The 25,831-nt window shown below is 39.6% G+C and overlaps 1 protein-coding gene across 1 annotated transcript in view; it reads left to right on the forward strand.

Moving 5' to 3' along the window:
* The window catches only part of LOC133516783 (inactive protein tyrosine kinase pTKL-like), a 33,724-nt gene that overhangs the window by 1,313 nt on the left and 6,580 nt on the right, over positions 1 to 25,831 (forward strand). Inside the window, exons 5-12 of the mRNA XM_061849736.1 lie at positions 65 to 462; positions 6,731 to 6,928; positions 8,094 to 8,220; positions 13,613 to 13,699; positions 15,386 to 15,449; positions 18,874 to 18,939; positions 19,221 to 19,361; positions 23,445 to 23,711. Coding sequence (XP_061705720.1) covers positions 65 to 462; positions 6,731 to 6,928; positions 8,094 to 8,220; positions 13,613 to 13,699; positions 15,386 to 15,449; positions 18,874 to 18,939; positions 19,221 to 19,361; positions 23,445 to 23,711 — 1,348 coding nt within the window. The remainder of the gene's footprint in view (positions 1 to 64; positions 463 to 6,730; positions 6,929 to 8,093; positions 8,221 to 13,612; positions 13,700 to 15,385; positions 15,450 to 18,873; positions 18,940 to 19,220; positions 19,362 to 23,444; positions 23,712 to 25,831) is intronic.

Below are 25,831 nucleotides of genomic sequence, written 5' to 3' on the forward strand. Positions count from 1 at the left end.
TTGAAGTGCCTCATTAACTTTTCCCTGTTTTATTCTAAATAATATATGTTTCAATCTATTTCAGAAACTAGTGGTAGACAGATTAAGGAGAGAGTTGGAACTATATCAGCAGCGTTTAAAAGCTCGTAACCGGCAGACAAATATTGAAAATGATAATTGCTATGTAGCCCAGCAACTAAGGGACCACCAGCTTCAGTATCGCAGCAGAAATAGGACTGCGTCGTTACTCAAATCTTCAGTACTTAACGAGATTCATATTAAGTCAGAAAACTATAATGATGTGAAAGAAAACATATCAGATTCTGAGACTGAAATCAAATCCACAAACGAGAAAGGAAACTCAAATCATAGTGATGCAGAAGAGAAAGAGAAATATTTGAGAAATTTTCAGCAGATACCTAAAGTGCATGACAGTAGGAATAACTTTGCTAATGCACTAAATAAAGTCAAGGAGGCATTTATGTAAGTATTACTATATCTTATTTTGAAATAAATGAGTATGCTATTCTTGTAACTTGTGAAGGTACGGTTAATGTGGTAAGACTGTCTATCAGGGATTTCAGAGAAGACTGTCTACAAGCTCTTTTCTTGCTTCTAACTGTTGCGTTTGTACACATACTCCACTTACAACAGGTCGGTAGAGGAGTGAAGTTCTTCCTTTCTGTGTCTGATTTGCTACAGTAAGCTGCTGAGATAACTTACCCCCTGCATAGAAACTTGTATGAATGGGGTCAGTTATCTGTAGCTTACTATTCAATATACAAATATGATTCTTGCCCTATGATGATCTGCCCAACAATATTTTTTTTTCTGTGAACAGTCACTTGTTGAGACAAGTTTAGCAACTCATTTGTTTTACCATAGAGTTCCTATGGCCATATTATCAGATCAGCTTGTTGGCATCATAACATTGCTTTGTCACTGGCCTTACCAACATCTAAAATATGGCCATTAATATATCACCTTCAAGTTTTTACAGCAAACCTTTTTAGGGTTCAGTAGTCAACTAGGATGTTTCTATAATTTGGCTGGTATTGTAAGTATGCCTAATTTCAGTTAAACCGGAGACTTAGCAAATTTTGTAAGACAAATTATATAATTACCTAAATAGAAACAAAAATTATAAACTAATTTTAGAACCACTTATACTAATTGTAGTATAAGTGGTTCTAAAATTAGTTTATCAAAACAGCAAAAAAACAAAAGCAAGCAAGCGTTGCTTTGTCATAAAATCCCTTATTTTCTTAGTTATTTTGTACTGATAATTTATTTATTAGCCGGGTCCACACAGAGCGAGCATACGAGGAAAACGCATGCGCCGCTTCGGCCGAGTCACGTCTACACTGGCCGGTTTGTGCGTGAGGAAATTGCCTCGCGCGTATGCTCGCTCTGTGTGGACCCGGCTAATTGCCAAAATTAAGTAGGAGTTTTTAGTAAGAACACAATGTACAAATGATCAATAGTGCTTGCACACAATTAATTTAGTTAAAGCAAGTTAGGCTCAAATTAGTTTAGTTTATTTAGTTTAGTTTAGTTTATTTATTAACCATAATGTAACATGATCATTACATGGTAAGTCAGTATTTCATAATATTCTACACTATGAATTTACTATACGAAGTAAATACGCTTAACAATATTAAAAATCTATTCACAATTTGCTTCAATTAAAATATTTTGTAATGATAAATATTCAGTAATCAAATAGAAGGCATGGTTTTGAAAAAAAAGTCTTGACCGTGTGTAATTCGTGAGTGACCGCTGACTAGCACCGTTCTTAGTGTTCGTAAGGCCCACTATACTATTTATTTACCATCCTCCTAGCGCCTTCAGGCTAAAATGGCCCCAATGTTTAAAATTCATTAGTTGACGTTACATATCTCCGTCTTTGGGTCACAGGTCACAGATTTACATATGTGTACCAAATTTGAACTTATTTTGTCCAGTCCAGGCTGTGACAGACGGACGGACAGACAGACAGACGAACGACTGAGCCTATAAGGGTTCCGGTTTTTTCTTTTGATAGTTCAAACTTCGGAACCCTAAAAATTAGACATGGTGGACCCCTCTTCCCACCTAAATCGTCTGACGTGAAAAAATAAATTAATAGCGCTTTACTCTATAATAGGGTATTGCCTTTTTTATGAAAATATGCGCATAGTCAATACCTTTTTTAAGAAAAAGGTTGAACACCTAATCACTTACAAAAGCGGAGGTGTCTCCACACAGATTGACTTTTTTCTTTGTGATGCGGCCATGCGCAGACTCTTTCGAGACTGCAAGGTTATCCCAGGTGAACCTTTAACCACCCAACATCGTCTTCTTGTAGCCTGTCTAACATTGCCAAATTGGAACAAAAACCGCAAAATTAAATCGCTCCCTAGAATCAAGTGGTATAATTTGAATAAACCCGAAGGTTTCACAACCATGAAACAAGTAGAAGAATATCTCGTAGACTCTATAGATGATTGCAATAAAAAAGACGCCAACGCAGCCTGGAATGATTTACACGCCCATGCTATAACGATTGCCAAGAAGACCCTGGGGATATCCAAAGGCAGTAAACTAAATACCGGTAAGGATGCTAGTTGGTGGTCCAATGAAGTAAAGCAAGCGATCGCTGAAAAGAAAAGTAGCTTTAAAATATGGCAAAAATCTAAAGCGGATTTAGATAAAAATGAGTATCTTGTTGCAAAACGAGCAGCAAAACGAGCCGCAGCCATCGCTAAAGCTTCATCAGAGGATGCGCTATTATCTCGACTTCAAAATGCTGAAACCGAAAAGGAACTTTTTAAAATAGCCAAACAACGTAATAAACAATCACAAGATTTCAAACAAAACAAATACATCAATGATAATTCAGGAAAATTATTAACAACAGATAAAGAGATAAATAGCAGGTGGCACGAATATTATCAAAAGCTGCTGAATGAAGAATTTCCACATCAGCCAATGAAACTACTCTCTCCTATTCATGGCCCCATAGAAGTCATTACACCTACTGAAGTTAAAACCGCTATAACAGCAATGAAAAATGGCAAAGCTTCAGGCCCTGACGAAATACCTGCAGAACTATGGAAGAAAGCTGGTGCTTACGGTGTAAAATGGCTAACAAATCTATTTAACCTTATCTTATCTAAAGGAACTATGCCTGATATGTGGAGACTGAGCAACATGGTACCATTCTATAAGAATAAGGGAAATATAGCGGAGTGTGGAAATTACAGAGCGATTAAGCTGACGTCACATACCCTTAAGATTTGGGAAAGAGTAATGGTCAAAAGACTTTATAAACTCACAACCATCTCATCAAACCAGTGTGGCTTTACTGCGGGAGTAGGCACTACGGATGCGATACACACTTTACGGATACTAATGGACAAATACAAAGCCCTTAAAAAGGATCTCCACTTGGTCTTTATAGATCTTGAAAAAGCTTTTGACCGAATACCGCGTCAACTCATATGGCAAGCACTCAGGGCCCAACAAGTACCGGAACAGTACATAAGTATCGTACAAGACATGTACAACAATGTTACCACCCGAGTTATTTCACCTGCCGGCATGAGTAACACCTTCGAAGTGAAAGTCGGCGTTCACCAAGGATCTACTCTGAGTCCCCTGCTTTTTAACATCGTCATGGACTACATCACCAACGACTTGCAAAAACCGGCCCCATGGACACTGCTATATGCGGATGATGTAGTCCTAGTAGAGGAATCACTGCCGGAACTTCAAAGGAACCTCGAAGCATGGCGGGCATCATTGGAAGGCAATGGACTGAGAGTGAGCCGGCAGAAAACTGAGTATATGCACTGCAATTTCTCTAACAGCGACATATGCACGCAGTCACTACCCACAATCGATGGAAACCCTTTGAATAAGGTCGAGGAATTCAAGTACCTAGGGTCCGTTGTTAATGTTAAAGCCGATACCGTAAGTGACATTGAAAATAGAATAAAAACAGGATGGCTCAAGTGGAGATCTCTTACTGGAGTTCTCTGTGACGCAAGAATGCCAATTAAAACCAAGGGCACCGTGTACAAACGAGCTGTGAGACCCGCTTTACTTTACGGATCTGAATGTTGGGGAATGAGAAAGTGTGACCAACAGAAAATACATGTCACTGAAATGAAAATGCTGCGCTGGTCTGGAGGTGTTACTCGGTTAGATAAAATTCGGAATGAGTATATCCGAGGTACTTTTAAAGTTGCAGATATACACCATAAGATGCAGGAAGGCCGATTACGCTGGTATGGTCATGTAATGCGCAAAAACGAACACCACATGACGAGACGAGTGATGGATATAGACGAGGGCAAGAGAGGCAGAGGCCACCCGCCAACCAACTGGACTAGAACCATCTCCAAGGACATGACGGAGCTAGGCCTAACGCCAGCAATGACTAAAGATCGCAACAAGTGGCGATCATGTATCAGGAGGGCCGACCCCAAATAGGGAATGCGCCAGGAGAATGATGATGAGGGTATTGCCTTTTTTCTGTCAAATTGAGTAGCTATTATGGAATTTATATAAGAACTATAAGAAAATATCTGGGCACACTACCTACCCCAAGTAGCACAGACCTGCTGTATAGTAGCTGAATTATTGTCCAGAATAGAACCCTTAGCTGTATAAACCAGCTGAATAAGAGTGTTAGAGGCGCTGTAAGTGCTGATATAACTCTATTTTGGGCACAAATTAGTCAGCTGTCAGCTGAATAATTGGAAATATTGCACTATATCAGCATTATATCAGCATTACTAAAGGTAACAGTCACCCTAAGAGCTGAACATTGACTGATTAGTGGATCACGTGTTACCTATTTACAGCTTAATGGCTGATTAATAGAGTCCCTGTTGCCCTTTTTTCAGCACAAAGTACTTAAAAGGATTGATTTAACGCTTCTAAGGAGTTGAGAATGCATAATTGGGACGATTGTAAATATTTATTGCTCCACTCCTTTATTATTTTCTTATATTGTTAGCATGAACTATTTCGTGACGTGATGTTTATAAAGAAGGTGCAATGAAGGTGTAAACGTTAGTTTTGGTACCTAAGTACAACATTGATTTTATTCCCATGTGTGTGAATTTCAAATGGGAAAGAAATTTTATTGTCAAATACTATATGAATGTAGATAAATTTTACACGCGCCCCCAAAATATCACTGTTTACTTGAAAATTTTAGTATTAAATAAGTCGATGTTATGAACAAAGAATACTTTTTTATTCATAATACTCGTACAAATTGACGATAAGCTGTTACTCATAAAATCATCCGGTTTCCTACACAAATCCGGTGTCGTTTTCGTTGACGTAATTAGGATAAATGAATAATATATAACATTGAAATCTAAAAAAATGGCAGATCACCAATGTGTACCATATTAACCACGATAAAATGGTAGAAGCTATTTCAGTGTTCACTCGAGGTACATTGACTAGTACTGGGCTGTCTAAGTGTCCACTCGTAGTACATAAGTCAGCAAAGAGCTGACACGGCGAGATCTTGTGTCAAACAAATCAGTTATAGATTTGTGTATAGCATCATTGTGGGCCGCATTGTACGCAAATAGTGGCACAAATAGCAATGAACTACCTACTAAACTCTCCGTATGAGTTTTAGGGATTTCAAAAATTCTCTATTAATTTTTCGGCGTATTCCGCCAGTTTTCCTTTTCTGTTTCCAGATCACAATGTCGCCACGCTGGTGGCGAGTAACTAATAAATAACTATGAGGCGATAAAAATGTAGTCTATAAGATCTTTTTTAACTACATTAGCAGATTAATAGCCCACGCTGGTACAAGTATTCAGCTCCAATTGAGTTCACAAACCACATGTGATCTAATAACCAGCAGTTTGCTGTAATTCAGAAGTATATGAATTCATCCAAAGCGATCATGGGGGCTTTATAAGTGTTATTATAGGATTGCATGGAATAAGCTGATTAACACTACTAATGTTCCACTATATGCAGCCAGGCGCATTATATCATTGTTAATTGATATCACTGAATAACTGATTGCAATATAGTAGTTCACATGTTTTTTCTTAAAATGCAAGCGTCTAAGGGTACACTTGTGACGTCTTATTCAGAATATAGCTTAGTTAAAGCCCACAAAAATGCGCCAATACAGCTTACAGTTCCACATTTCAGCTCTCAGTTCCATTAATTGCTAAAAGCTGTATAATATAGAACTGTTTTCCTATATTAACGCTTGCAGCATTACAGTTGTGCAGTGGTGATGCATAATAACGTTATTATACAGACGATAGCTTAATTTTCAGCTATTGCAGTTGGGATGTCATATTATAACTATATATAAATGCTAAAGTTACCGACGTGAACAGTTTGTGACACCTTATAATGCAGTTTTGTGCTACTTGGGACACCAGTTCTCTTGATTGTTCGAAAACTGATGAGAAAGGTGCATTTTATCCAAATTTGTGGCAAAGTTATGATGCAAATTTTTGAGATGTTTCCTTATGTTAGCTAGTAGAATCGACTTTTAAATGATGTATATTTAATAACGTTCATTTGGTTTTTGTTTGATTTTGTTTGATGTTTTACAGTTTGTATTTTTCTTCCCGTCCTCGCACCCGCTCGTGGTTGAATTTTGGAATCTGTCGCTTGCTCGGGTATCAATAATAGCACGAGCGTTGAAACCACAACTTTGCCCCTATGCAGAACAAATAATTGTACAAGTCCCTATTTTCCTGTTTAGCAGCGGCAGCACCGAGCCCTCGGCCCGCAGCTGGCAGGAGGCGCCGCGGCCGGGGCGGGGCCCGAGTCCGGGCTCGGCGTCCCCGCCGCCGCGGCCGGGCTCGGGCTCGGGCTCGGGCTCGGGCTCGGCGTCCCCGTCGCCGCCGCCGCCGCCGCTGCCCCGCGCCGGCGAGCCCGTGTCGCAGGAGCTGTTCTTGAGGTTACACATTACCTTTCATTTTGCTTTGGTTTCATTGCACCTAAATATCATAATGCCATTTTATTTATATCTCCTAAATTTCATAACAACTTACAAGGAAAGGTACCCAACTGTCCGGTTCCGATTTGATTTATATTTATATATGTTATAGAGTAGTCTAAAATAACGGACACGTATTTTTTTTAGCTGCTCAAACTCAACCTAATGGGAGAAATTGTCCTCCAAAGTACTAAAATATTACTAAATCTTCTAACTCCTATAGAAAGTGATGCTCAAGCAACTTGCTAGTTAATGGCTTGTTTGAGTACCTATATGTTTGAGAACAGGAAAAAATAATGTACACGTGTTTTGTTATATCTGCTTAAACTCAAGTTTTCCTAAACACCCGTCTTTATGTGTAACTTTAGCGATAAGATATTACAAAACTTCGAATGTCGATTTTTTAGGAAAAAAATGAGTTTTAGCCGATATAACAAAACACGTGCTCATTATTTTTTCCTGTTCTCAAACATATACTCAAACCAGCCATTAACTAGCAAGTTGCTTGAGCATCACTTTCTATAGGAGTTAGAAGATTTAGTAATATTTTAGTACTTAGCAACTAGTACAGTCAGCATCAAAAAAAGTTATCCGGAATATCAGATACTATTGATGCTGACTGTACTCATCGAGGCAATTGTAACAACCCAAAACACAATTAGGTTGCGTTTTTTTTTCACAGCGTCCCAATGGCCTAATTTACTACCTATGTATGCAAATATGCAGCTTCATTGGAATCTGGGAAGCGGGTCAAATATAACTTGCAAGATTTGATTACACACCGACAGACAACGGGACAGGTGCGACTAAATAAAAGCATGTAATAGAGAGATGAGACGAATGTGGTGACGATGGAGACCGGAGGTAGACATAGAAACTCTGTTATAAAACAACGCAACCTTTATTGTGTTTGGTTTTGTTAACATTGTCTCGATGAGTATTAGTTCCATGTTGAAAGAAAAATACTGTCAGCGATAAAAACTTGAATCAAAAATGAAATTTCTATCAAATAACTTAGGTATTTTGCAAACCAAGCCTTTTGCACCGCATATTTTTCAAAGTACGTAGCTTGCTCATTGATGTCTAAAATACATTTAGTATCAACTCAACCACTGGTATCTTCCAGACTAATTGGTCTGGTGACTCCAGCCCAGAAGGAGATTCTTGAGAAGAAGAGAAGCGAGCGCCGGAAAAGGTCTACAACGAGCACCAACAGAAATGACTTCTTATACGGAAACTACGAAATGTTGTCTGTGAGTATATACTACTCTGAATTGCTGTATGTCCCGTTTAGCCTACTTTACGAACGTCGAGGAAATAGTAAAGTATGTATTAATTAACGCCATAATTCTTTTAAATCGTGGAGGACTGGCCGAATGTGTTTTTTATTTTATTTTATTTATCATGTATAATGCAAGTATAAGATATACTGCTGATGTGCCGATAGCATAGCGGTGAGACATGTGATGCTCAACCTCGAGGTCATGGGTTCGAATTCGAACCCTGTCTGTGACTCGTGCCTCGTGAAAGGTGATTTTCAGTAATGGGAATATATCGTAAGAAGGTGTCATTTCCACTCTGGGTTGGAAGGTCAGATGGTAGTCGCTTTCGTGCAAGACAGTTCTGCGACAATTTTGGGGAAAGTTGCGAAAAGTGCACCCTGGATGCCTTTAGAACGCAAGCGGGAGAGCGCGAAGATCAAGAGGCATTTTGAAAACGGCAGTTTCACATGTCTGAATGCATATATGACGACCGGTTTGGCCTAGTGGGTAGTGACCCTGCCTACGAAGCTGATGGTCCCGGGTTCAAATCCTGGTAAGGGCATTTATTCGTGTGATGAGCATAGATATTTGTTCCTGAGTCATGGGTGTTTTCTATGTATTTAAGTATTTATAAATATTTATATATTATATATATCGTTGTCTAAGTACCCTCAACACAAGCCTTATTGAGCTTACTGTGGAACTTAGTCAATTTGTGTAATAATGTCCTATATTTATTTGTTTTTTCTCGACTTTAAAAGTCGGTATTTAGTCGATGTCCCGCCCTGAGACATTCAGGGAAGAGGAGCATCGGCTTCCCCAATATATATGGTGTTTCCCAGTACTTTAGATAGAATAGTAGTTGTATGGATTGCTGCTTGCTTTTGTATAATATGTATATTTATTTGTGCATCTAATTTGTCTATATATCTGTGTATGTTTTTGGCTACAATACCTGTGGCTCCTATTACTATCGGGATAACTGTGGTAGGCATTTTCCATAATCTCGTTACTTCTGTTCTTAGTAGGTGATATTTGCTAAGTTTTTCAACCTCTTTTGGTCCTATGTTGTAGTCTGATGGAACAGTAACGTCTATTAAGTATACGTGCTTTTGTATTTTATCCATGTATATAGTATCGGGTCTATTATGAGCTACTGTTACGTCTGTTTGAACCGGTATCTCCCACATTAGTTTTGCAGTATCGTTTTCTATTACTTGTGGTTGTGTTAAAGTTTCTTTCCACCAAAGGCTATTGACATTGAATTTGTGCTTTCTTGCTAGTGACCAGTGTACATATTGAACAATGTTGTTGTGTCGTCTGGTATAATAAGTGCCAGCCAGCCTCTCGCATCCTGAAACTATATGCTGAACGGTTTCATCTTTCGAAAGACAAAGCCGACACCTACCATCTACGTCTTTTTTAAGTATGTCTCTCTCGATTTGATTGGTAATTACAGCTTGATCTTGAATGGCAAATATGGATGCTTCTAGTGTAGGAGATATCGGTTGCCTTTTTAGCCATCTGAATGAGTACTCGGCGTCTATGTTTGTCTTTTCTAGCACTGACTTAAGGAATTGGCCGTGAAGAGGCTTGCTCTTCCATATATTAATATTCTTCTTCACTACAGCTGATTTGATTTCTTCATCGGTCCAGTTCCCATCTCCTGTAATTTCCAGCTCTGTACAGAATTCTATCGCGTCCTTTTGGATTGAGTATTTGTTCCGGTTTCTATCATGTGTTACTATTGCCTTTATTAAGTGGTCACTTTCATTTTGTAGATATTGTTTGTATTTAATTATTTGTGTTTTGTATACATATTCCATATTCATTAATCCTCTGCCTCCCTTATCTATTGGTAAGTAAAGTCTACTAACATCTGCTTTTTGTTGCTGAGCTTTATTCATGGCTAAAATTTTTCTTGTTTTTGTATCTATTATTTTCAAGTCTGTTAATTTGTAGTTGACTATACCAAAGGAGTATAACAAAACGGGAACTGCGTAAGTGTTAATAGATTTAATTAGGTTTCGTGAATTGAGGCGGGTGTTAGCTAGGAGCTTCACTCTCTTGAAGTATTTTTTTTGTATCTGTTGTCTAAGTTCACTGTGATCAATTTTTCCTGACTCACTGATGCCCAAATACTTGTAGCTTTCTGTTATTCCCAAATACTGGAATTCTTCTCCGCTAAGTAGTTTGTGTCCCTGTCCTTCAGTTCTACTCCTTCTTCCTGCAGTTAAGTGTAATATGTTGCATTTATTTAGTCCAAAACTCATACCTATGTCATTTGTAAATACCTCCGTACTATCCAGTAAAGCTTTCAAATTATTTTTATTGTTTGCATACACTTTTAGGTCGTCCATATACAGCAAATGATTGATGTGTATACTATCTTTTAATAAGTATCCTTTCGATTGATATTTATTTAAGATCTGTGAGAGAGGGTTTATCGCTAAGCAAAACAGTAAAGGTGATAGAGAATCTCCCTGAAATATTCCGCGTCGGATGTAGATAGGGTCTGTAGTGACTGCGCCGTTCGCGCCATAAGCTGTCATGGTAACATTCCAAGTAGGCATGATTATCTTGAGAAAGCCTCTAATAGTCCTCGGGCACTTATACAGGTCTACAATTTTTAGAAGCCATTCGTGTGAAATACTATCAAAAGCTTTCCGATAATCGACCCACCCCATACTCAAGTTTTTTTGGCACTTGTGCGCGTCTTCAAGAATGGCCTTGTTTACCATGAGATGGTCTTTGCAGCCTCTGGCGCGACGACGACAGCCTCGTTGTTCCGGAGCTATTATATTGTTGTTGTCACAATGGATATAGAGTTCGTTGGCTATTACTGAAGTTAGTACTTTATACATGGTTGGTAAGCAAGCAATTGGTCTCCAGTTCTTAGGATCTCCCGTGTTATCATCTTTCGGTATTAATATGACGCGTCCAGTAGTAAACCATTCTTCTATTGGTTCTGCGCCATTTATGATTTTAGTATATAGCTTTGCTATATGTTCGTGTGTGCTTGTGAAATACTTAAGGTAATAATTTTGAATCTTATCAGGTCCAGGTGCTTTCCAGTTGTGCAATTTTTTTATTGCTACCTTTACTTGATCTATGCTAATGGTTTCGAAATTGCATTCTGTTATATTTGACATCTCGTCCTCTACATCCTTGATCCATGTTGCTGTGTGATTGAACGGTGTTGGCTGTGATAGTATATTTGACCAGTACTCTTCGATGGCTTCTTTTGTTGGTATATTATTTGTTGTCTTTGGTCCGTCAGTCAAGTTCCTGTAAAATGTGTGCTGATTTTCTTTGAATATTTTATTGTGCTCCTTCCTTTTATTAGTATCCTCATACCGCTTCAGCCTTCCAGCCTTTGCCTTCAGCTTCTGCTTAAGCATCTCTACCATGTTATCGTGATCCTGCTGAGTGAATATGTTGTATCTATCATAAAGCTTATTTTTTATTTTAATCATATGTCTGCTACTAACTCCTTTACCTATTTCTGTAAATTGTCCTAGTTCTTTTCTAATTTTGTCTATTTTTACTTTAAGTCGGCGCTTCCAGGGAGGGTCCATCGGTGGATTTATATTTGTTGGTGTTGAGAATGGTTTTTGATTGTTGGCTACTATTAATGTCCTAGCTGCGGCATATATTACGTTGTTCGTTTCTCGCAAGGTCTGACTTGTAATTAGTATGTTTGGTAGAAATTCATTGAGTTTTTGCAAATTTTGGTAAAAGCATTTATTGAACTTGGGTTTGGGCAAATTTTGTCTTAATTCTATGGGTGTATCTTTTGTTTCTGCTAGAGCTTGGAGAAAGTCTAATATGATTGGGTCTTGCTCTTCATTTGTATTTACGTTGGATGTCATTTCGATCAGTTGCTCTGCTGTCTGAGTCTGCTGTATACCTTGTTCTACATGAGTAGTTTGTGTGGTACTAAGGGATTCTATGTCATTGTGTATTTCTACTGTACTTACTTGTGTGATTCTAATGGGTTCTATTGTATTTTGTATTTCTGATGTACTTACTACCGTCGTTTGTTGTCCTATTGCACTATGAGGTGTATTAAAAAGGGAGTTAGACTCTGATAATGTGTCTGTATTTTCTGCCTGTTCTTTAATGCTGTCTAATATTTCGCGGGATAAAAATTCTCTGTTAATTATACTACGAGCTTGATTGGAGAGTGTGTTACCTGTAAACTGCCTACTTTTAGGGTTATGCGAGTTTCTGTCTTTAAACAGCTTTTCAAATCTTTTAATGTACCCTGGCCCCTGTGACCTAGCTTTGAAATAACAGTACATAAGTTCGCGTAATTCTTCTTCAGACCACTTTCTTCTACCATCATCGTTAACTTGTGAACTTGTCGTGGTCAAGTCCGATGTACCGGCAGAGTTGGTGGGACTAGCCCTACTCTGCAAAGTATCATCAGCGTCACGGATTAAGTCGGCTGTGGCATTTTCGGGTTCCCCGGCTCCCGCCCGCCTGTTCAACGAGGAGCCACTGACGGTCTGCATGCTGTCACGTTCAGCGTCAGCTCCAAACGTGCCCCGGCGATCACCCCCGGGTAGCGGCCCATTACGTACATTCCTTAATTGTCTCTCCATATTTACGAGGTCCCTAGAGCTCCGTTAGCCATTGATAAAGTAATCAACTATAAATAGTTGTCAATGTCCGCCCCTCACGTGGCATAGGTGGTCATGCACGGACGTGGAGTTACGTCACGTTAGAGTTGTGAGGGGCCTATATTTATTATTATTATTATTATTATTTATTATTATTATATATCTATCTTATATTATTTCATAAATATTAAAAAACCACTAAACTTATGGTAATTTCTTATACATTTATTAAATGTTATTTAAGTCAAATGTACATATATTAGTGAAGTATATACATATATATTTAAATAATTGGTGAAAATTTAACTTCATTAATATCTTTGGCGGCTGGGTAAAAGTAGGGCTAAAAGTAGGGTTGACTTCGAAACTTGCTATAATAATTATAAATATCTGGGAGACCAAACTTTGCTGGAAAAACATATAAAAACTCAAAAAAATATGCGTTTTTCCGAGATGAGATCTATCCAGATCCATTTTTTGCCCCGGAAATCCCCATATAGCAAATATCATCGAAATCGTTAGAGCCGTTTCTGAGATCCCCGAAATATATAAATATACAAGGGTTGCTCGTTCATAGGTACAATATTTGGGAAACCGAGCTTTGCTCGGAAAACATATAAAAACTCGGAAATGCGCGTTTTCCCTGAGACAAGACCTAGCTAGATCGATTTTTCGCCCCCGAAAACCTCCATATAGAAAATATTTTCTCATACAACGACGCTCCACCCTAATGTGTATTTATATTATTTTTATTACAGAAACGCAAGAAATACAATCAATTCCCATATTTGCAATCGCACAACGACCCGCCTCAAACACGTTCCGCAAAATTACGAAAACAGCAGGTAAATATGATTACTTCATTATTATTAAAATGTATTTGCTAGTTTGTACATTATTAATTATCCCTGCCAAGACGAACAACAAAAGGTGGGCCCTATCTTTTTTGGAACCGTTACGTCTCATTTTTAAACCCACACAGCTTCGTCATACAGCCACACACACACACATACACTCACACATTCACACACGCACTCACACATTCACACACGCACACACACACACACACACACACACACACACACACACACACACACGCACACGCACACGCACACACACACACACACACACACACACACACACACACACACACACACACACACACACACACACACACACTAGTGTAGTTCACACTTCCATGTTCAGCCTAGGATGGACATACAAAGACCATAAAAATAAAATCTGTAACTCTCACCCTTAACCCTATACAAGGGGTTCTAGGCTTAGGGACTTGGCTTTTGCTGATAACTCTTTTATAGTAAAAGCTAGTGAGTCTTGGCCGCCAATTTTACATGGAATGCTTTTGGTGGGATGAATTATTTTTTGAGATAATTTCATGATTCCGGTTCGTTACAGCCAAATATCATAATAACGTGTTTCTAGAATGTCAGAATATCAAAACAGATTATTCTCATAATGTCTAAAGCTCGAAATGACTTACGCCTACTTCTTAAATTACCGTATTCTTAATATGACTATAACTCATTTAAACTCTATCGCGTTTTGATAAATTTTCAATTCTACCATTTCCCAAAATGTCTAAAACTTGTCTTGATCGTGTTTTGATGATTTTTTAATTAAACTATTTCCCAAAATGTCTAAAAATCAAATGAACTAGATGCAAAAACGTCACATTGTCAAAAAAATTCTAAAACACAGTATCTATGGAAAATATTTAAAATTATGATCAAGTTTTCAGTTTTTAAGCAATGAGTAATTAAATTAATTATAATAATAATATCCCCATCGCCCACTGGTTTTCCAGTGCAATCAGTCAACGCAGGGCAGCTAAAATTTTAATTTAATTAAAATTTTGCGTGGTTAAAATTTTAGGTATTATGAGAAAGTGTCATTATGATGTTTGGGCAAGTTTGAATTTTGGTAATTATGAATCTTATGCATTTTCACTTTCAGTCTTAATAATAATTCGGTATTTGAAGTTATTGTTCATTTTACCAACTATACATTTTGAATATCGGATGTAATGTGTAAATGTTATTATGACATTTGATTGTATTGAAAACAAGTCAATTTGGGAATTTAGGCTTTTTGGAACTAAAACAATTTGGGATTTAGTCAAATGGGTAAAATGACATTATGACATTTGGCTGTAACAAACCGGAATCAATTTCATTAATAAGTTGGAAAACAAAATGAAATAATAATACACGATGTTTTTTTTTAACTTCGTTGTCTAGGAGCAAATGTATGAAATCATATTAAATTTGGTTGACTGGTAGATAAATTGGTTGACTGGTAGTCTGCTATTTGTACCTTCATATATTGTGCAATAAATATTAAATAAATAAATAAATAAACACGAATCATTATGTAAACAGGTTCTAAGGCAAGTGTATACGTACGCAGGGGCCTTATCAGATAAAAATAAATCACTGACTACCCCCAAAATGTGTATATTATATTATCGTCATTTAGTAAATAAGTTTTATAAGAAGGAATGATTAACTTAGTTCCAGACTCAAAGCAAAGAGTCCCGGGAAGGATCACCGTCGGGTTCCTCGGCTGAAACGAAAGGTATGGCTTTAGCAATTAGTACTGGATTTTCTTTCTCTTTAGCTCTACTTTTACATGTTTTTTTTTGGTTGACAGATGAGATTTATTATTTATTTCCAAAATAGTTGTTATTAATAATTGAGATGATTGAGAATGTACAGTAAGGACGCTAAGCACGAAGAATTTCGTACATCGACACGCCTGTTCTTATCACTATGGCACGTGAATAATTGGCTACTTGACAGTTTTTTTTAATAATGTCAATCGATTTGGATTTTCCTGAGGATCAAATGTCTATATAGGACTCATGGCATTTAAGCAACACAAAGATCAGAAATTGAAACGCCTCTAACAAAATGATAATGTAATGTGACGTCACATTACATTAGTCTGTCCTAAATGTATGGAAGATCAAGAAAATTGCTATTTTGACCCTGAAATATTGCGTTATGTATATAGTTGTCTTACAATTTATTTTTCAATAAAATGTAAGGAGTCGAATGGTACCATTTTCTTTTTGAAAGTAAAAAAAAAAAAAAATGTGACTTTGGAGCTTTGTATTTTTTTATAATGTGAATATGTCTTTTTAAATTCTACTTTTTTATAATGGATGGCTCATTTTCTATCCATTTAGCTAAATTTTGTTATAATATTCAACATGTGTCAAGTACCCAATTACATTGCTGTCCTTCTCGCACAGTGCTATTGACCGCCGGCGTCATGGGCAGGACAGCAATAGGTATAATTAAGCGCGTGCGACAGAGATAGGCACAGGCTGGTCAATGTACGATTTTCTTTGTGTAGAGTATTTTTAATAGAACGAATTTAATTTTCTAAGTTAGGAGTCACACGAATCCGCCGCGAATAAGTCACTCCCATAAAACCTAATTTACACTCTCATTGTAATGAAACTTGGCATGAATATGTACGGTCGCGTCTGAAAGTATCGATACGAAAAAAGTGCCAAAAACATGTTTACACGACTTTATTGCCCATATATTAAGGTAGTGTATACATATTTTTTGCCCATTTTTAGTACAGATATTTTCAGACGTGACTGTTCGTAACATACAGGATGGACAAATAAGAGCTATATACACTTTGTTTTTATGATTACATTGTTTAAAATACTGACTTGTTATTCATAAATGCCTTCCTACATACGAGGATACTCGTATATCAAAAAGTTCTTAGAAATAGCGTCAAAAACAAATGAATATTTTAATTTTATTTTTTTTCTACATAATTTCCCTGTTGCTCTATACATTTAGTATATCGTTTTTCAAGTTTTTTATTCCTTGAAAAAAAAAATGTTCTTGGGTCTAAATCACTTGGAGCTAAGTCTGGCGAGGAGGGCGGATGGTCAAAGATCTCAAAACCAGCCTGGCGAATAGCAGTCAGAGCCATCTGTGACCGATGAGCCGGAGCATTGTCGTGATGGAAAAGCACGCCAGCACGCAATTTTCCTCTGCGTTTTTCTTTTATTGCCTGCCGCACTCTCGGGATCAATTCCGTGTAGTAGGCACCAGTAATTGTTCTCCCTTTTGGCAGATAGGCAATGCTTCTTCCTAGCGCATTCAGTGGCAGCTTTTTACGGACCCGTTTTTCATATTTGCCTGCTGGAATTGTTAATGTTTTTTTGCTTTTTCATTCTTCTCTTTTGTACGAAGGAAATTGTACGATTTTCGACTTGGCCTAGAATGAACTAACACACATTTTCTGAGTTATCCTAACCTTCGTACGAAGAACTGAACTGACTTTCATCGTCGTTCGTTGCACTTTAGCCGCATATGTACCCAGTTTTTACGATAATTATGACAGGTATGCTTTGTTTTCGCAAATTCTATTAGCAAACTTTGTGATGGCCGAGGACCAGGGTCACTTGTTCCTAGAGATCTGCCGCTTCGAGGCCTCTGTTGAAGGCGACAAAATGCACGAAACTTCGATGTAATTTTAAGTGTTTCGAAATCAGGCATGTAGGATCTTGCAAATTTTCTTGCTATTAGGAAATGACAAATTTTCAGTGATCTCTTCTATTTACCGGTGTAAAGTCGAACAGCGTAAAACCAGAATTATTTGTATTGGAATATATGATGTAATAATAAATCTTTTTATCGCAGTAAGAATGCCTTAGTCATCTTGCTTAGAAACAAAATTACAGCGTCTTGAAATTTACAGTTTTTTTCGGTACAGTTTTTCGAGGCCCAAGAAAAAAGGTTTTTTTAAGGAATAAAAAAACTTGAAAAACGATATACCTACTAAATGAACAACAAGGAAATTATGTAGAAAATATATATTCGTTTGTTTTTGACCCTATTTCTAAGAACTTTTTGATTTACATTTAGTGTGCAGATTAGTTTGATATCAACCACTCCATAACTTAAAAGTACAGGTGTGTTTTCTCGTCCTAAATTTTAACTATCGTTTTCTCCGTTCTACGTTGTCGCTTTTTTACTCATGCAACTATAAACATTTAAAAAAGAAATAACTATTAGGCATAGAGACTTCATTCTTTCACTAATAGCTCATGTTATGTAGTGTTAAGACCTACTAATAACTCCATGTCGACAAATTGGGATGTTTTGCCGGAAACGGACACATAAATATTACTTGAATGTACGTGTCAAATTTCAAAATGTTAGGCGGGGGTTAGGTTCGTGTGTCTCTTAAGAGATAAATTTACTTTCTGCAGCCAAAGAGACGTATTTAAATCTGATACTAATTATTTCCCATGAGTTCAGTTAGTGTCGTATATCCTGTTTTTATATTTTTAACAAGAACTTTCTATGAACAAGATTAGGTTACGAAATGGCATATGAAACCAAAATTAAACACAATTTAATAAAAAAAGGATTTAAAGTACAATTTTGAATTAAATTTAAGATTAAAATCTCAAAAGGTAGTATGTGTGGACATTATTCGAGCGAATGTCTACGGCCAAATAGGTCTCGGTTCGGTTGGGTGGTGGCGTTGCGTTCTATAGTCGATAGCTTTGTAGCTGGCCCCTAACGGCTAATACTTTGTCTATTGTTAACTAAAACCGCGCGTGCCACTACCTGCATAAAAAATGGTCCGGTCACTTTAACCGGTTATTGAATTACAACTCCTATGGTAATTGAAATAAGATTCAAAATGAAAAAAATTGCGGTTTCTTGTGTAGTCCCTCTATGGTTACTGATTGCCGGCGAGTCGAACGCTGCCGAACCAGTCTAAAATGTGTCCTCGAAGTGCCGAACAAAGGCGCGTTATCGGAGGGCGCACCTGCACTGGTTTTTTGAGCGTTGGACTAGCCCGCGCTCTGACGCCAATTAGAATTATACGACCCATTTTTTGCAAGTACTGGCACGCGCGGTTTTAGTTAACAATGGACAAATGATTAGCCGCTAGGGGCCAGCTACAAAGCTAACGACCATACCCGTAGCTAACGGCGTGTGATTGGGCACAGAGGGCGGCGAGGGCGACGGCGGCGGCGCGGCGAGCGCCAAGGTGTGCCACGCCTGCGGCAGGAACGGTCAGTGCGGTACTAAATCTATACAACATTCAATAATATTATTATTCCTTCTCATATATTAATGAATACTTTTTTCATTGAGAAAAGCACTATCCGGCCTATATGTACTTGGCCTGCAATTTTTCGTTTCTCCGCCCGTATAGTAATGTACTATTTCTACTGCAGCACTAGTGAAAACGACTAAGCGGCGAAGCCCGGGGCCCCGACGCTCCTGTCTGTAGGTTCCTAAGAGCAGTGTTCTTAGGTTTGTAATGTATACGTAGTTTTCCGTATTTACACAGACGTGCCGTCGCTGCTGGTGTGGTGCGACGCGTGCGGTGTGTGGCGGCACACGGGCTGCGGCGCGGCCGGGCGCTGCGCGTGCGGCGCCGCGCTGCCCGACCCCGCCCCCGCCGCCGCCCCGCGCCACCTGCTGTACCGAGGTGAGCCCCACCCACCGCCGCGCTGCCCGACCCCGCCCCCGCCGCCGCCCCGCGCCACCTGCTGTACCGAGGTGAGCCCCACCCACCGCCGCGCTGCCCGACCCCGCCCCCGCCGCCGCCCCGCGCCACCTGCTGTACCGAGGTGAGCCCCACCCACCGCCGCGCTGCCCGACCCCGCCCCCGCCGCCGCCCCGCGCCACCTGCTGTACCGAGGTGAGCCCCACCCACCGCCGCGCTGCCCGACCCCGCCCCCGCCGCCGCCCCGCGCCACCTGCTGTACCGAGGTGAGCCCCACCCACCGCCGCGCTGCCCGACCCCGCCCCCGCCGCCGCCCCGCGCCACCTGCTGTACCGAGGTGAGCCCCACCCACCGCCGCGCTGCCCGACCCCGCCCCCGCCGCCGCCCCGCGCCACCTGCTGTACCGAGGTGAGCCCCACCCCCCGCCGCGCTGCCCGACCCCGCCCCCGCCGCCGCCCCGCGCCACCTGCTGTACCGAGGTGAGCCCCACCCACCGCCGCGCTGCCCGACCCCGCCCCCGCCGCCGCCCCGCGCCACCTGCTGTACCGAGGTGAGCCCCACCCACCGCCGCGCTGCCCGACCCCGCCCCCGCCGCCGCCCCGCGCCACCTGCTGTACCGAGGTGAGCCCCACCCACCGCCGCGCTGCCCGACCCCGCCCCCGCCGCCGCCCCGCGCCACCTGCTGTACCGAGGTGAGCCCCACCCACCGCCGCGCTGCCCGACCCCGCCCCCGCCGCCGCCCCGCGCCACCTGCTGTACCGAGGTGAGCCCCACCCACCGCCGCGCTGCCCGACCCCGCCCCCGCCGCCGCCCCGCGCCACCTGCTGTACCGAGGTAGGGAATGCTAACCGGTTAACCGGTTAACCGGTTACCCGGTAATTTGACCAATATTACAGTCGGTAAAATACCGGTAATTTCCAGCCGTAACCGGGAATTTACCGAACGTTGTATAGGCAAATAAAAATGTTAAAACCTGTTGAATTAGCCCATCTATGTCTTCGTACTTACAAAAAAAAAACAATTACTACGGTTTACGATTACGAAGAGACACTTAAAATACTTACTTTTCTGCATCTTATGAAATGAATGAAATGAAATCATTTATTTCGAGCTAAAAACTCATATAGTGTTAGTACATACAACAATTATTATTTATCTACCTATATATCTAAGTTAGTACAATATAAACAAAACAATAAATACCTAAAACTACTTAACATAATCTATTTCGATGATGCGTTGGTCCATTGGGTTCATGCAGTTGGTTCCAACGCCTCATCAGTGGGCAGTCCACTCTGACGACAAATACGTTTAGGAGACTGTTGGTGCTACCCTGCAACCTATGCAATAGGGATGCCGCTCTTTTACGCATAATAGCGTAAAAGTCATCCGTACGGGCATTGGCGAACATCCCCGATGCACTGCAGTACCGAGGCAGACCCATCAGTATCCTAAACGCATTATTATATTGCACACGCAGCGCATTGTACGATCGCTGCGAGAAGCTGGTCCACAGGCTGCAAGCATAAAAAGACTGACAATAAGCTTTAAAAAGTGTAACCTTTACGTCATTGCTACACTTTGCAAACCTGCGCACCAGCATATTGCATCTGACCGTCAACGCCCTGCGCTCTCGTTCCAAATCAGGATCGTCATTAAGGCTTTCGGTGAGCCATTGACCCAGGTACTTAAACCGCTCTACTCTCCTCAGGGCGGCACCATTTAACTCAACCCTAGGAACTACCTCTAGTTTCTTGTTGCCAGCCCTGAAGATGAGTAGTTCACTTTTTGTAGTGTTATACCTGAGCCCATGTCTCTCCGCATAATGCTCACATATTTTTAGGAGCTTCCTGAGCGCTCTGATTGAGGGAGCCAGCAGCACCATATCATCAGCGTAACTTATGTTGTTGAGGCAGGTACCGCCAATGTTACAACCAACCTTGGCGCCACTGAGTTCCTCAATCAGCCCGTCCATATATATATTAAATAGGGTCGGAGAGGTTACCCCCCCCTGCCGCACTCCACAGTTCAGCACGTATTCGTCTGAGTGCACGCCTGCCCACCGCACAGAGTTGATTTGGTTGCTGTACCAGTATTCAAAGACCGCTAATAACTCTGCAGGGAGACTGGTCTCGGACGAAACCCTGCTCCACAAGATGTCGTACGAGACCAGATCGAACGCTTTGGAAAGGTCCAGAAAACAGGCGTACACTGGACTATCTTGCTTTCCATAGTACTGGACTGTACTTTTTAAACAAAATCTTATGATCTCGTCTGAGTAGGAACTATTTAGGAAGCAATGTTTTGTGACAAATGAGTGGTCGCTAATCCCTCGCCCTTTCCCTTCTCGCCACCCCTACCCGACCCGCCTTACTATGTTCAGTGTCCTTTGTTTTAGTCTGTAGTGTCCGACAAGTGTAGAATGCGAAAGAACATTTTCTACCGCTTGTTACTTGTGTTCAAAATATCGTTCACGAATGTCTAAGCAACGATCTAATTAATCGCCTTGATATTTAACAAACGCAATTATTTTATATATAATTAACAGAATGATCTGATGATGACATGTTCCTGATTCCAACTCCTATCTTAAGAGCCCGGTAACGATTTTAGAGCAAAAATTTTTAATTGATAGATTTAGTCGTTGGAATTGTACACCTTTTGTTACGTAATATCTAAATAACAAGTATTGGTTTCTATTAGCACGTTTTTTCATCTTGCCTTTTAATAATGAGGTCGCAAGCGTGCGTCCCCGGTAATAGGTGACGAGAAGGGATATTTTTTTAAATTCATATAAATTATGGTAGTAAATTATACAAAATGATGTATAAGAACAGTTTCAGCAAATGTTGTAGATCGTTTAAGTATCAAAATTACGTTGAAATTAAGTCAATTTTCAGAGAAATTGTCACTTGTTTTGAAGTAATTTCTGGAGAAAATTGATTTCGTCTAACTTTCATTTACACTACTTCAAATTTATAGTAACAAAAATGTAGTTTATTAAAGTTGAAGTACAGGATATGTGTAATACAAAATTACCATTTTTAGCAGTCCAAACTTAACGAAATTTACAAATCAGATCGACAAAATCACTGCTTTTCGCGCGTTTACCTAAACGTCCATCAGAAAAAAAAAAACATTACTAATTAAGTGAGTCTGTTTTAAAAATATATATATTTATTATAATGAAAGATAACAAGACGTGCTAAAAGAAACCAGTACTTGTCATTTTTAATAGTTAACAAAAGGTGTACAATTTCATGCGCTTAATCTATCAATTTGACATTTTTGCGACTAAAATCGATAACGGCCTCTTAAAGTGCAATTTTAAAGTAACTAGTGTTAAAATGATATGAAACTAATCTTGCTGTTAAATTTTTTTTCTTATATTTACTAGATTTTAATGAATGTTGATTACGGTTTTAGTTACTTTAATAACAATATTATATTGATAGATGTGTTAATGCAAACTTGTATGACATTTAAATGACGACTGTCACTATTTAGTTATAATTTTTGTTACCCTTTGATTACTGCGATTTTTAAAGAATTAAAAAAGTTTGATGTTGCTTATTTAATGTACAAGTTCATTTCGCTTTGAAATGATACATGTTTGATTTTTTATTTAATATGATTAGTAAATATATCTTGTTTAATGTTTATAGTTTATTTTCATTATTTTGTTTTGTCGATGTTTCTATAACGTGCTGTTGATTACTTTTAAAGGTTACTGACGAAAATAATGCAAAATCAATGTTTTTTATTTCATAAACGTATAACCGGTAATTTACCGGTTAACCGGTTAGTGGGACCTCGCGTCGGTAAATTACCGGTAATGAAAAACGCCCGGTTATTGCATTCCCTATACCGAGGTGAGCCCCTCCCCCCTCCCACACCGCCGCGCTGCCCGACCCCGCCCCCGCCGCCGCCCCGCGCCACCTGCTGTACCGAGGTGAGGTCGACTTGATTTATAAAATCATCGGGATCTCGAAATCTATAAGCGACGATAGGCATTTTTGAAATGAGAAACACACGTGATTATGAAGTGATCACATCACATTCCAGATAAACTGGCAGAGCGCAAGCGGCTGCAGGAGAAGAACATCGAGCTGTGCGTGGAGCTGCGCAAGCTGGAGGCGCGCGCGGCGGCGCTGCGCGCGCGGCTGGGCGGGCGCCACGCCGCGCGCCGCCGCCTGCTGGCCGCGCAGCTGCGCACGCAGCGCCAGCTGCAGCGCCTGCTCGACTTCATCGCGCGCTTCAAGGAGCCCTCCGCGCCCGCCCACGAGGGCGACTCCGGCGGCGAGCTCGGCAGGACCAACGACGAACGAACCGGTCAGATAATATTACTTTTTTTTTTTTTTTTTTTTTTTTTCTTTATTTAGAAACAAACAGTCTCTTATATTCATAAATTTTTACAATATAGGGTAATAGACTTATAGACCTACAGTTTCCTTAAATATAGTATGAAAACCATATAACCTAAATATATATAATTACTAAACTAAACCTGAAATTCTAAGTTGCCAAATTGAAGTTACAAATAATGCTCGTACATCCTAACAAAAATAAAAGCAAAGATGAAGTACATTGCAATAACACTAATAACAAACAATAATTGTAATTAAAGTTAACTATCTAATTTAAGTCCATTAATACATTTCAATGTAAGTTGTTTGAAACTACCGAACTTTTCACTGAAAATATCTACATTTTGAAACTTATCATCATACATCCTGCATGCTCTTCTAATGAAACCGTTTCTCGCATATGCGGTTCGACTACGAGGAATATAAAAGAGGTTCTTCTTTCTACATGCTCGCTCACAACGACGGGGTACTCTAAATGAAACAGATTTTAATAACTCAGGGGCGTCGATGATGTTGTTAATGACTTTATAGAGAATTATAATATCAGTGCGTTCGCGACGCAAGCTCAAGGGTAAAATATTATGTCTTTTCATAGCGGTAGTGTAATCTATGTATTTATTTCCAGTGCGATAATCAATTGCTCTTACAAACTTCTTTTGCACTCTCTCTATTCTATCGCCATGAATTTTATATAGCGGGTTCCACACTGAACTAGCAAATTCTAATCGACTACGGACATAACTATTAAATAATATCTTATACGTCGAAGGTCTCCTGAAATCTTTACCTACGCGCAATATGAATCCCAACTGCTTAAAAGATTTATTTAAGATATTATCAATGTGGGGTACAAAGGTAAGCTTTGAGTCCATGATTACGCCGAGGTCACGGATCTGGTTCACACGAGTTAACTCTTTATTACAAAGATCATACTTGAAATTAATAGTTGTCCTTTTTCTACTAAAGCTAATAACAAAACATTTTTCTGGGTTTAAGAAAAGATTATTTGTGTTACAAAAAGTCTGGAAATTATGTAAATCGTTTTGTAGTAAAGTACAATCTTCTGGATTTCGTATGACTCTGAAAATTTTCGTGTCGTCGGCATATAAAAGCATGTTTGAATTTTTGATACATTCAGTGATATCATTTATGTACAGGACAAATAACAAAGGCCCCAAATGGGAACCCTGCGGTACACCAGAACTGATAGACCTATAATGAGAAATATGTCCCTTCACAGCTACGGCCTGCGAACGATTTTCTACATAGGATTTTATCCAGCGATAAAGATCCCCGTGTATACCAAAATGCCACAGCTTTATAAGTAAGCGCTCATGACAGACCTTGTCGAAAGCCTTGGCAAAATCGGTATACACAGCGTCCACTTGACAGTTGTTATCTAGCGCAGTTAATATGGCTTCTGTATAAGATAGAAGATTCGATTCGACACTACGACCACTAAGAAAACCATGTTGGTTTGGAATGATATGACGCCGCATCGCAGTAGAAAGCTGATCACTAACAATCTTCTCTAAAATTTTGCCCAACTGACACAATTTCGATATAGGGCGATATTTCTCTATGTCCGAGCTAACTTCACCTTTTGGTACTGGTGTAACTAATGCCTGTTTCCAAAGTGAAGGTACACACCCCTCCCTGATAGACCTCTCAAAAAGTAAAGTTATAGGCAATGTCAAGCTAGAGGAGCATCTTTTAATTATGATGGGAGGTATACCGTCAGGACCAGCACCCTTATTAATGTTTATACGTTTAAGATATTTGTTAACAAGGTCTTTAGTTATAAAAATAGTGTCCATATCAAACACTGTATCATTTACAGGTAGAAGATTATTCAAGTCAACAGAACTAACAGTAGGTTTTTCAAAAACTGAGTGGAAATGTTGATTGAAAAAATCACATATTTGTGTACCATTTGAGGCTGTCATACCCTTATAGTGCATAAGCTGTGGGAGACCACTCTTAACAAAAACTGATTTTATATAAGTCCAAAAGAATTTAGGGTGAGTACTAATTTTGGCTTCAGTATTGTTAATATAATTTCTGTAACATATTGGCTCCAATTTT

Source organism: Cydia pomonella, chromosome 4 (assembly GCF_033807575.1).
Source record: "Cydia pomonella isolate Wapato2018A chromosome 4, ilCydPomo1, whole genome shotgun sequence".
Lineage (NCBI taxonomy): Eukaryota > Metazoa > Arthropoda > Insecta > Lepidoptera > Tortricidae > Cydia > Cydia pomonella.